The sequence below is a fragment of the Pezoporus occidentalis genome, unplaced genomic scaffold (genome assembly GCF_034315485.1).
Source record: "Pezoporus occidentalis ecotype Australia unplaced genomic scaffold, CSIRO_AGI_Poc_V1 ctg44, whole genome shotgun sequence".
NCBI lineage: Eukaryota > Metazoa > Chordata > Aves > Psittaciformes > Psittacidae > Pezoporus > Pezoporus occidentalis.
In genome coordinates, this window is record NW_026915769.1 from 2,090,330 (window position 1) to 2,104,115 (window position 13,786).

The window sequence follows — 13,786 nt, forward strand, 5'->3', positions numbered from 1 at the left end:
AGTTCCTCGATATTAACGCTTTGGGAGGCTCTTACTGAGGGAAGCAACTTAATGCAGCTAACATTTTTGAGACACCTCTCTGACTGAAGCTGCAGAGCCAGGAGCCACAGTGGTGCTTAGCACAGCCTTAGGGCTTTCCTGGGGCTTCATGGCTAAAGCCTTGACATGTACCTGGTTGATCCAGTTGTCCTGGGTTCGGTTATGTTATATTTCTTCTTCTTCATAGCTGCTGCAGTGCTGTGTTTTCAACTTTAGCCTGAGAACAATGCTGATAACACCGATATTTTTAGTTGTTGCTCAGTAATGTTTACACCGATTAAGGACTTTTCAGTCTTATGCTCTGCCAGTGAGGAGGAGCACGGGAAGCCAGGAGGAAGCCGAGACAGGACATCCGACCCAAACTAACCAAAGGGGTACTCCATATCACAGCACTTCATGCCCAGTATATAAACTGGGGGCAGTTACCCAAAAGGGCTACATCACTACTTTGGGTTGGGCTGGGTATCGGTCAGCAGGTGGTGAGCAGTTGTATTCTCTTGCTATTTCCCTTACCATTATTATTGTTGGTGGTAGCAGCAGTGGTTTTGTGTTATGCCTGAGTTACTGGACTGTTCTTATCTCAACCCATGGGAGTTACATTATTTTGATTCTCCTCCCCATCCCTCTGAGGATGAGGGCGTGGGAAAAGAGGGCAAGTGAGAGACTGGCTGCGTGGTTCTGAATTACCAGCCGGGCTTAAACCACAACCCTAGTGAAGACATGTATTTGGTATTTTCATGAAGATATATGGCCAGTGATGGCTGGTTTGAACCAACACTGAGGGTACTCAGTTCTTTACAGGAAAGGAGGATGCCTGTTGGTGATCTGAATTATCACTGCAATGAAGCCTCCAAATCCTCCCCGTGTCTTGCAGATTTGTATCACTAAATGGGCTACCAGCTGCATAACTATGATAAATCTCACTAGCATGCTAACTCTGCAGCAGTTACCTCAGCAGAAGCAGCTTAACAAATTTGAATGCTGACGGCAGAAAAGAATCATTCTGTTGGTTTTCTGGTATTTTTGCTTCTTGATTGGCAGTTCATTTGGATCAATGAGGCATTCTCTCCAGAGGTAATCTGGGGCATCTGGCCAAGGGGTGTCTGCATTTGTATAGAGTCATGGTGACATTTGGCTGAGTCCTGAAAGTTCAAGCTGCCAAAATAGGAAGGTGCTTACTACCTACGGATGTTAAGAAAGAATGAAATATTTTCAGGGACCAGACATGCAAAGACAGAGTATCAGCATGGCTTATCTAGGAATGAGCACTGACCAAACTTTGGACTCTTGGATGAATTTCATCTGATAGCACAGAAGGCACCACTCAGAGGGTAGGAAAGAACAGCTCTATTAAACACAAAGATGCTCATAGAGTCCCGTGCTCTCTATTGTAGTCTCGCACAGGCATTCATTATGGGCCACTGTCAGAGGCAGCTCATTGCATCTCAGTTGATGCTGTCTTTCTGCGGTTCTTCTGTCTTAAGTTAGGAGGCTGGGTAGGGGAGAGAATCTATGGCTTGTACAAAGGCTACCTGGCCTGAATAGGAGGTCTAGAAAATGAGCAAACCACAATGCATGGAACACATCTTTTATTCAATAAGCAAGCAAGCACGCACAGAAGTATAACGTGTAGTGCTTAATATTCATACAGTACTAAAAATATAAAAATAGAAATAAAATTTCACTGAAAGCATTTTCACTCACAAATATACAAGGAAAAGTGCTGTCAAGCCACATCATGCTACACCACTTGCCAGTTGCTGAACTGACAGTTTCCCAACAGAACTGAAACACTAAAAGTCTGCTAGTCCTTCCTCCCAGCTTTTGGCGTGCCTGAATATTTGACTAGCAAAAATGGGCCTCCTGCAGCCAAGAACCTAAAAAGCATAGATGTCATTATCTAACAGAACAATAAAGTAATTCTTGAGAGTTTAATAGTGATAGCAGCCTGCTTCAGGCTGTTTGTGTACCTGTCATAGAGAATAAAAAAACATTAAGCAGACTTGAATCCTGATCACAATCCGGACCAGTCATGGCTAACGATTACTGAAACTGTATTCTGCATGAAAATTTGTGCAATACTCCCACCTGGTGGCGTATTTTAAAACTATCTATCTTCCTTCAGTACTGCTCTTTGCCTGCTTACACTTGCACCTATATTTCACTTGGGTCAGAACAAACCCTAAACAGTGCTAAGTACCCTTAATTGTTAGTGGAACTAGAAGATATCCAGCACCTTATCTTCTCTTACTATAGCTAATGGGTGAAATTCACATCTATACAGAAAAGCAATACAGGTCAGAGACTGATTCCTCAAGAAAAAAACTGCACCAGAAGCCTTGCTTTTAAGTCCCGTTTTGAGGGACTGAATTAAGAATTGGGGGCTTCAGAAGCTTCTGTTTGCCGACCTTCAGCATGGAACTGAACTTCATCCATCAGGCAGACAGCTGTGTGCTGTCATCCTTGAAAGCAGAGGTGGGTTTAGGGATTACAGTGACAATCACAGCTATATTTCAGAACAAGGCCTGTCTTGCAGAGTATGCCAGTGCACAGGACCTACTCAAATTATAAAGATAAGGGTGTGCAGAACCTAACGTGAACCCCACTTTGATCAGTTGCTATTTTGGAATGGGATTTATTTATACTCGATATACCTGCTATAAAAATAAATGTGACAATTAACCCCTGAGATCATTCTAGCATACAGTTTTGGCCTGTTACTTGTTTTCCTCTGAAATAATTTTTTATTTGGTTTATGGCCATTTATTTAGGTCCTAGTGAAAAGTTTTTATAAAACACATTAAATAATCAATGTGGGGCTGAAAAGGTGTACATTCTAGTTGCATATATGATACATACCTTATACGTATATAATACATTCCATAACAGCTGAATATTCTAGTATTGTCTAGGAAATTCTTGCATGTGGACAAAGGATTAAAATACTAGAAAATAAACAGCTGTTCAGGATCAAAGATAATTGTATCTGATATGGTTTACTTTGATTGTTTTTCTTTCTTTAAATCTTGTTACACATAATAGCTACAGTAGTTTATCCAGCAGGTAATAAATGAATGCATAAAGCACTTCTAGCTATATTTGGATATCGCATGCATACATTTTTTTATAAATAAAAATCAAACGTGAGGTCACATTTTCCCATCTTCTGTTTATAAACTAAATCAAATTTCTCATTCATCGAAACAGTGAAGATGTCTTTCCATAGCCCAACTCGTCCTGAAATGGAGAGAAGGAACACAAGTCAGAGAGCAGACACAAAAGGACAACAAATATCTACAGTCCAATTGTGTAGGGCACTAAGTATCATCTATGAGATGCTAATCAGTCTTAGCTTCCATTGAAAGCTCAGTAAGACCTAAGTCTATTCACTGACTTACCCAACTGTCCCACTACAACCCTTACAAAGCCTTAAAACAGGCACTATACAACTCAGTATCTGCATCAGCTGAGTACTATACAGGAAGAATTCAGATTTTTGTGAGAGTTTACTCTAGCCTGAATCAGAAATGAATACAGATTTGGGGTTGGGTATTCATTTAAAAGTGCATTTCTGGTTTTAGTTCAAACTATGGTTGTCAATGAGACAATAATAATGTATCAATAAATCCAAAAGCTAAGAAGAATACATCTCAAAATGACTGTGCCTCCAGCATACACTGGTTAGAGAACTATCCAAAAAAGTACATGGAATGCGGAGTATTAAACTGATTATTGAATTCTGATTATTGAGATGTAGTATCATTACTAATTTCTATTATTTTATGTTTAAGGATCTTCTCAACAGATTAATTTATGTTTCTCAATATGGAGAGAATCACTTGTTAAATACAAGTGCCTACATTATACCTACAGAAGAGAACAAGTGCCATGCACCCAGCTTGTGCCACTTAAATTTTAATTTTGTACACAGGGAATAGGAAGCTTTTGGTGGATGCAGTACAGATGCTGAACACTTCTTCCTTGTATGGAGTATTCTTCTAATCTACTGAATCCAACTAGTAACAGAACCTGATGGCAAAGGCTGCAGCCTCCTTAATCACTGCTCCACTGCAGTCCAAAATTTATTTAACTCAAAGTCAGCTGTGGTTACTTGTTGGTGAATAAAGCCCATGGAGTAACCAGACTGAGAGGCCCAATTCTCTAGTCATTTATGTTGGATATAAATAAAGAAAAGACCCAGGCTTGTTCAACTGGAATAAATGAAAGGAGAATTGGGACTGTGCTACCAGAGAGTTTAATCATAACAGTTAGAACCAAAATACATGTAGGGAGCTTAATTATGCATTTGATGCATAAGAAGAATACCCATTTAATTTAATTACCATTGCTTTTACGCAGCAACTCTATAATTGAGTCCAAAGACAAAACTGTCTGAAGCATCTACAAATTACACACTAACGTGATGGTGTATGTATGCATGGCAAGGGCCATTTTAAAAAATCAGGGGTTTCCTATAACTCTGAAGGTATGATAAGTGTCCTGTTTTTTTTTTCAGGATCCAAAGATCAAAAGAACCTGAAACTGACTGAAAATGCATCATTTATTGTTTTCACCAAACAACTTCTGCATCAAAAAAAAACCCAAACCCACACACATTTAAGGAAACACTTGCAGTTGTAACACATCTGATACTGATTTCAGTTTTGCTCTGACAACTATAATTGCATAAAGTACAGCATGAAAAATAAAAGCTTGTTTTTCCCTTTCAATAATGATAATCAAACATTTTCTTCCTCTGCTTGAGAAAGAGAAGCCTTTTATTTCTGAATCTCCCTAACAACACATATGGACAAATGACAAGTTTTATACAGGACATAGACAGTGGATTATTTGTAACATCTTTTTTAACGATATGAATTGATAGCTCGTCAAAAAGTCACCCACCTGGTTTATGATTTGAATCATGCAACTGTGTAAATTATGATGTGATAAGAGTCAAATATAAGTAATATATCTAATCATTGTTCTGCTTTCACAGCAGCTCAGGCTTATCTTCAGAGTAAAGACCAATGTGCTAAAAGAAAAAAAACGAAGAACTAAAATAAAGCAAAATAATAAAGTAAATGTAACTAATGACAAATTAAAAATACTTGAAACAAATTACAATAAGCTGTCATGTTATTGCCACCATTCTTTGTCACAGAAACAAACAGAGAAGGAACAAAGCACTGTTAATGAAGCTGCATTCTGAAGCAACAAAATATTGTAAAAGCCAGAGACAGCGAACAAAAGAAATTCAAAATAAGGATATTTTTAATAAAAAGCACACAGTGAACAAATGACAAAATATTACATTAACTGCTGCAGCTCCCTTCCTTCTCTATTATAAAATGGAGGCTTCTTTTTGGAAGATTTGCAGACAGTACAAATAAGAGGCTCTGCCCCTTGACTGGGGGTTTGCAGGCTCCCCTACAGAACAACAAACACTAATGCCACGTACAGAACGGTGCATGCACCAAAAGTTGGCATTACCCCGTTTATCTGGGTGGAGATGAACTGGCCAGCAGAGACAAAAGCTGACCTTTCTGCCTGTGGAAGGTCTCACCAGCAGCTATGTCCTCTTTCATTACAACCTCACCTTTCTTTCACAACTGTCTTCCTGGCTTTCACTGGACAAGGAGGGGGGTTTGGGATAGGCATAGCATGGAGCTGTGCTGCTGCTCCACAGACTGTGGGGGTTAGGAACAAACCTAGGGGTCTGTGTCACATACAAGTCAATGGAGGAGAATGTGGCTCTATTATCTGTAAAATCTTGCACAGAGAGAGAACACTTTATTCAAGACCCTCAGGATGTCTTACCAGACTCATTATTTTGTGATCTTGTCTTTGTAGCAGAGAAGTGGGTTGATAATCAAATCAGTTAGGCAACGTGCCTTAAAATCCTACTGCAAATGAGATGGTCTGTTTTCACAAAAGACACAAGTTGTGTTACATGATGAATTTTCAGTTTTAAGTAGTAAGGGGAGGTTAGGATAGGAATTGAAAGCAAGGTAACTAAAAGCAGGAAAACACACCATATGGTGGAGACTGTAGCAGAAACTCTAGGGAATATATTAGGTCTTTCAGTGAAACTACAAACTACTTTGTCTTCACTGGAATTTTACCTCAAACTAGCAAACCTGAGATACTTGTTTCAAGAACTCATCATTACCATGAACTGGAGCAAAAAGAGGTGCCATCTCCCAGTTGTGACAGGGAATTAACTAGAGAGCAATTCAGCTGAGAGGTACCTGGGAGTATTAGTGGATGATAAACTATGAGCCAATGGCTGCCCTTGCAGCCAGGAGGGACAATAGTATCCTGGGATGCACTGGGAAGAGTGTGGCAGTAGGTCGAGGGAGCTGATCTTCCCCCTCTACTTGACCCTGGTGATGCCACATCTGGACTGCTATGTCCAGTGCTAGGCTCCTCAGTACATGAAAGACAAGGAGCTACTGAAGAGGGTCCAGTGGAGGACCACAAGGATGATCAGGGGTCTGGAGCATCTCTTCTGAGGAGAGATTGTGGAAGCTGTGCCTGTTTAGTCTAGAGAAGAGCAGACTGAGAGGGGATCTCATTAGTGCAGATCAGTATCTCAAAGGTGGGTGCCAGGAGGATGGTGCCAGACTCTTTTCAGTGATGCCGAGTGACAGTGAAGAGCAACAGCCATTAACTAAAACACAGGAAGTTTCACCTCAACATGAGGAAGAACTTCCCTGCATTGAGGGTGGCAGAGCACTGTAACAGGCTGACCGGGGAGTTATGGTGTTTCCCTCTGTAGAGACATTCAAAACCCATCTGGAAGCATTCCTGTGTAACCTGCTCTTGGTGGCAACACCTTGGTAGCAGGTTGGACCAGATGATCTCCAGAGGTCACTTCCAACACTAATGATTCTGTGACCTGCCCAGGAATCCACTATCTGGTTTCCAGGTCCTACTGTAATAACAAGAGTGTATAGCCCCTACAGAATGCACCAAGAGCCTTTCCATACCAGGTGTGAAAATCAACTGCTAGGAGGTGTGAGCAATGGCTTTCTTCCAAGTATGACATTCTGAAATATTTGTGCCAATGTGCAAACAGGACAAGTCATACAGGGTCAATAACTGACAAGTCTGAGCTGAGTAATGGAAAACTGGCATAAGGCTCTGCCAAGACAGACGCAAAGGCAGTACAGAATACAGTGAAGCTGTTTTCATGGGAAAGCAAACTTGCTCTCAAACAAACCTGAGTGGTGGTAAGATTACAGTTTGACTGATTGAAGGTAAATATGAAGATACAATAGAATTTTGTAAGGCAAGTAATTTTAGTGGTTTAAATAAAATATGTCGACAAAACACACAATAAATGCATAAACAACTGGCTAACTCAGAACTGGTAGTTACAAAGGACTGGAGATACTTTAAATTTTTGTCAGAGATCTGAAAACAATTGTAAACATTACAGCTGATATGATTTGCAGAGCACATGAAGAATGGCTCAGAGAGGTAGTATGGAAAGGGCTCCTACAGGTCAAAGTATTCAGATCATTATATCCCTCAGTAAGAGACAATAACCTGTAAATCAATTCCTCTGAAAAGATTTCGCAGCCATAATAAACATGCCTCACATATGATGCTGTAACAAGAATTGCTAACATGGCTAGGGATGGACAAACAAGGAAGACGGAGAAAGTTCCAATTAAAACTGGAGTAACTGAGTCAATAAAGTGATTTTATGTCTGAATAAAGCATATGTGAAGCTGACACAGGAATTGACCATCTTGATCTTATTCCCTCATATTGAAAAAGAGCTGTTAAGTGCTGTACAGAAAATAATTTGAGGGAGACTTACTGAGTTCACTCTTTTATGCTTGTCAGAAAGACAGCTGAGAGAAGGTTTGATTTCTTGATATTATCAAAGGATAGATGTATCAACAGATTAAAGGGCACTTCAGATTCCTAGAGAAAGACCTCACCAGAATAAGCATCTGGAAGCTGGACACATTTTAAACAGCTAAAGTAGGCAATGAAAAAAGCTTATGAACAAGGAAAGATACAGGTTTTTGTCATTTCATGCCTTCAAATTAGAATTATCTGCTTTTCTAGAAAATCTGATCTATTTAAAACCAAGGGCTTAGGGCAGGATGAACCATATGAAATTGTGTGGACTATGACATGCCAAAGTTCAGAAGGAGCGGTGCAGTCTTCCCAGCATGAATAGCTCAAGTCACTGAAGTAGGTCAAAGACTCTCCAACACAGTGTTTTGCATGGTGTTGAATATACACTGTCAGTCCTGGATTTTCGTCCTTTTTAGTCACTTCTACCTAAATTTCTTTCAAAACAAACAAACCCCCAAACTGCATTAACAGTCAGTTATCTCCCATAATTTCCATAGCAATATTTTGCCAACATCTTAACACATCCTGGAGGTCACTAAATTGTCAGTTGCTTCTTGCAACTTTCACAATAAGAGTTTTATTGTGGGTTTTAAACATACCCCTGCCAACGGGAAGTGCTTCTGCATTACAGCACTGGTCGATGAGTTGATGGCAGTGTTCCACCATGGATTCCAACTGTGCTTTGTCATAAGAAACTCCTAAGAACCTCACCAGTTGCTCAACCATCGTTGCTAGGTCCTGTAAGACAGTATTTAAAAAGTAGTTTATTTTACAATAGCTTAAGTGACCTTTTTAAATTAGTTTAAATATTTCAAAATAAGTTATATCCTGATGAGTGCAAGAAATAGAAATGCAGAAATGTAGAAACACCCCATCTTAAAATTTTGCCACCTTCCAATTTTCTGAAAATAAACATATTTAAGTAATTGGGGTAAGACAGGTTGGCAGAGAACATGGTCATGTAAGCTTGCCTTTTTGAATATTAGACCAGGGAACCGTGAAGTAATTCTGATGGTTCCTACTTCAGACACCTGTACCCCCTTAACTCATTACTTTGGAATACCAGTGTATTTTGGAGGAATATAAAAATTACTTTGATTTTGATCTTGGTAAAAATAAATGACTACAAATATTAGAACAGCCCTTCATTGTTAGCTTCTGGGACTGCATTCAGGTAGGTAGAAAGGATCTAGCAAGATGGCCTCTGAGAATAAGCAATCATTAATTCATATATCCATAACTCCAGGGTTCCTCAGTATGAGTAAGACTTCTGGAGTTGCAAGGGCAACATAGCAACGTTTATCAGGAAGCAGGAAGATACCGGGAGACCACCAGCTTTCAGCAGCACCCACCAGTGTGCATGGCTAGGCATTTACCATTATTCAAATGATAGATTTGAAATAAATCCTACTTAACCTTTTTAATTGTTCTGATTGTATTACATCTTCCTTTAGCATCCTGCTCTATCAGAAGGCTCTGTAAAGCTGACAAAATATACCCAACTTTATTGAGTTATACCCTTATTTTGCCTTTCTGTAGTTTAGAGATAGAAGCTGCGTTTTCCCTGTTTTAGTTTTCCAGTCAAATAAACATTTTGAAGTATTTTCATTAATTCTCAAAAATACATTATTGCAATAGGAAATGAAAACCAATGTTCTACGTAGTATATCTACGAAATTTCTGATTAAAAAATACAAGTGGATTTATTAGCCAGCATATTGTAAGGACCAAATAATTATGTTCACCTTATACTACACAATCATCTCTAATTGTTTTCAACATTGTTTCACAGAAGACAGTAACAACAACCAAATAAGCAGAATAAATGTCAAATATATAGGAAAAATACTAATGATACACTTTTTCCCCTCATTGATACAGCACACACTGCAAGACACTTCTTTTAAATGAATCCCAGGACTGAGCGTAGCAAGCACCGAGCAGTTACACATCTCTGCCTTCTCTGTGAGCAGTCTGGTGCCTATGGCTTCAGGTAGATTCCTGAGTAAACTGCTGTGTTTATTAAAGTGCTGGAAGTCCACAGAAGCTACTGAATGCCAGTGCTTAAAAAATGGCATCAGACATTAGGGAGCACAAATATGGACATAAAGTTGTACTTTATGTATTTTAAACACTCCGATGTTAAATGTAATAAAAATACTTTTTTGCTACATCTAACCTACCTTATGCATGTCTTCATACTTGAGAAAAAGTACATTGGCATCCATGTGATGTTCCCAAAACTCTTGCACATGTTCAAACCACGAACCATATCCTACTATAAAGACATTATGATTGGCATGAGGAAAATAAATTCTTTTGTTATTAAACCCTTTTCAAAAAAGAAAAAAAGGAAAAAAATAAATTGACTGGAATGGTTCATAGCCCCAGCAGAACATCTGGTTTTGACCCACTGCCATGCACGGCATGGAATTTAATTAAAACAGAGTTTTTCTCAGTTTGGAATATTCAAAATAACTAACTTACCATACAGATAAAATTTTCTGCTGAAAATGCCACCATATTTTATGATGGACTTCTTGTAGCTCAGTATTAATAACATCTGACTACTGAATGAAATTGAACCAAAATAAAAATTATACAGATAGCTTTGAAGGAGGCAAATTTCTAGTGGCTCCAACCTGTGTGAATTCCTGCAATTACCATATCACACTGCAGCTTCCTTCAATTAGAAGGAATGCTAGATACAGCATTCATGGAAAGTTCTACAGAGCACCCTCTGTTACAGACAAAGAATTGTTAACAACCATTGTCCTTTCTTAATTAAACACATATCGAGGACATAGGCCTGCAAAATGCTTCATGGTCATTCCCAAAAAACATAGGCTGTACTGACAGAATATTCTATTTATCATTACATCTTTTGTGTCAGCCTATCCTCCCCGCAGCTAAAATCTAAAACCTAGTCTCTTCTATTGTTATTTTCTGAACACTTCCACACACGCCAGAACACAGCTGAAGCTATGCTATCAGGTACCTCAATTACACAATAAATCCAGTCTTCAACAAGATGCCTATGAGGTGCTGAATGCTCCTAAAAGCTTTTAGAGTGATATGATTGGGTACTTCCAACGTATCATAAGATGTGAGCAGGCCCAGCATGCAGGGTTGCCAACGATGAAAAGCTTATGCCTCCTACCTCCTGCACACTACTAGCAGCTTGTCTTCAGTTCCCCCTGTCTGCTGTGTGCAGTTTAGGAGTTGAAGAGGAGCTGAGGTGCTATGCTAGGAGGCCTTGTGCTCCCAGCACTGCTGAGGCAGTGGTTACTGGAAACCTTAACTCCCCCCCTAAAACTTTCCTCCTTTGTTTTTCACTTCTCTGATAAAGTCCACATTTGCACTGATTTTAGTCAATTCATGTATGTCTAGCAGAGGTTCAGACAGTTGTATTTGTTATGTAGAGAATTCTTTTTGCTGAAAATATTACCAGAAAGACAACCCAAAGAGAAATGAATCTTGCATATTTGTTAACTGTGATAAATTCCCCCAAAGTACTTCAGATAATTAAGAAACGAGCTAAGCAAATATGGTGAGCAGTTTTTCATGTTCTTCCCCATTATTTTTTGGCCAAGTTTATATTTTCAGCAAAGGAGCTATAGAAAAATATTAAACTTTTTAGGTTTGTATATTGAGGCCACTTTTTTTACCCTTAAAAAAAAAACCAACTGTTTAATTTTGGTAACTGGAATATTTTCAATAGACAAAGAGGTCAGTTTCACGGGAAAATTATTTCAATCAGCTGAATAATTTTCAATTTTTATAAAGGTATTGGAAAAATTCCATTTTGTTATTCCCATTCCATACACCCCTAAAGAAATTCATGCATGAAGCTAACACAGTCAAGCAAAAGATGCTCCTAGCTGCTGTTAGAGGTACAAGGCAGGAATCTCCCTCAAGATGATGTTAGTAGAGTTTAACTACGGTTTATGTAAGAAATTCCCTTAAGCTTTCAAGGATAATAGGAAAGAACTAGCACATTTAAGACTAATCCCTATCCAAGTCATGTTTTCAAACAAGATAGTTAACATGTACTGAATTTGTTTCAAGGTTGTCAGTTATAAGGAGGGGTAAAAAGAGTGGGATTGTGTCATTTGGGCTCAGTGCTTCTCCATCTAGCAATATTTGGACTTCTTATGAAGGTTTGGTTGTTTGTTTTGGTGTCTTTTTTTTTTGCTGCTGTACTGCTTCCATGAGGTGCAAACATGAGCTAAATGCAAAACACTCCATTTGCACAATTATGGAGACAGAACACACTGCTATGTTGCACTGACTCTGGGAGGTTGTGATAAATCAGCTAACTGCTACAAGATGAAGATATAAATAACTCCTAGGAGACTTACATCAAAAAGTGTACAGAACCTTTCTCCTATCTTAGAAGACCTTCTAATGCATCCTTCACGTCTCCAGTCTAGAAGTTCCTGATCATGGGCTTCAGACAAACATTCCATTCTCGGAGAATGTAAAAATAAAAGCTGAAGGTGGGATGGAATGGAAGAACATTTACCCGCCCTGCACAAACTTGTAGAAAGGTTTTTAAGGCCTGTTAAATAACCTCCACTGATATGCTTTTACTTTTTTCTTCCATTTAGTATTATACAGTCTTCCCTTTAGTGTCATACAGCTCTTTTAGCATCAACTCCTCCAAATTCCAGGCTGAAGGGAAGTTCACTGCAGTGGATCTAGAGGAGATCCTGTTCTCAGAGCACAAGGTACCCAGTGAATTCTTAGTGTCATATTAAGATATCATAGAGAAGATTTTGTAGGGAAACAGAAGGCAGTAATTATTTTTTTCTATTCCTAGCTAGAAAGTGTGGCAACCCATTGGCAAAAAGCCCAATGGCAGCCAGTTACGTGAGAACACAGGGCTTGCCCTCCCTGTAAATTTATTGAGCTAGTGCCATGGAGCTCCTTAAGGCAGTGCAGCCTGAGTGGGAACACAGTGGGTGGGTGCGTCATGAAACAGCCCTTGCTCAAAGGAGTTACTGGGTGAGCAGCTGATGAGTTGCTGTAAAGCAGGTTAGTATATTCTTATTATAGAGGTGTATTTGTCAGCCAGTAGCAGACTGCAACTGCCTTCTTACAGGGGATCACTTCAACTTACTAATGTACTCCACAGCAATCTCATGCAAGCTAAAGATTTTTATGTGTTAACTGGTATCTTACACGGGACAAACACTGAGATTTCGGATGAAGTAAAAGTATTAAATGAATTACCAGAAAAAAAAAAAATCCTTGAGGATCAGAAGGACTCCTGAGAAGTACTTAACAATAAGGTACAACGGAAATAAAATGATGCTGGGAGTATTCACCACTTTTCACAAGGTACCTGGTACCTTGCAAACTGAATTTTAGAAGAGTAGATCAGAATTTTACCTGAGCTAAGTAGTACACTGCTTAGCCCATGGGGTCAAATGTTGTAAGACATTTACAAGGTATGGTCATATTTTGCATGGACAAATCTAAGTCCATGTGGCACTATCTGTAGCAACCTCCTGGCTGTATATGCAAAACAAATGCACCTTTATCCAGTTCATTTCTGTACTTGCAGAAGGAATGCAGAGATGAAAATAAATGTGTAACAGCATGTGCAGAGATAACAGCTCCTTACACTTGTCATTCATAAACCTTCTGCAGAACTCCTGAAACGTTCCTCTGTAGCTCATGGTCCTTAGGGAGCGGTGAAACTGGTAATAAGACACCACCAGGTCTTTGGGGTTGCGAGCCATGTATATTACCTATGACGGGGGGAAAAAAAAAACATCTTATTGAAAGCTTTTCCCCTCCAACCCTGCTTCCCATATCACTTACTGCTGGCAAAATAGTCAAACAAATATGACTTAATTTCATT

At 39.1% G+C, this 13,786-nt stretch overlaps 1 protein-coding gene across 2 annotated transcripts in view; it reads right to left on the minus strand.

Moving 5' to 3' along the window:
- Nucleotides 1–1,613: 1,613 nt before the first annotated feature.
- The window catches only part of SULT4A1 (sulfotransferase family 4A member 1), a 31,813-nt gene continuing 19,640 nt past the window's right edge, over nucleotides 1,614–13,786 (minus strand). The window contains exons 4-8 of one of the 2 annotated variants that reach the window (XR_009967826.1): nucleotides 13,547–13,673; nucleotides 10,101–10,195; nucleotides 8,517–8,655; nucleotides 4,945–5,074; nucleotides 3,162–3,276 (exon numbers count right to left, since the gene is read on the minus strand). Coding sequence is in view for 1 of the 2 variants with exons in the window: in XM_062634893.1 (XP_062490877.1) it covers nucleotides 3,164–3,276; nucleotides 8,517–8,655; nucleotides 10,101–10,195; nucleotides 13,547–13,673 (474 nt within the window). In the remaining variant the exon portion in view is untranslated. Of the gene's footprint in view, nucleotides 3,277–4,944; nucleotides 5,075–8,516; nucleotides 8,656–10,100; nucleotides 10,196–13,546; nucleotides 13,674–13,786 lie in introns of both variants that reach the window. The other variant, XM_062634893.1, reaches the window with a different exon arrangement.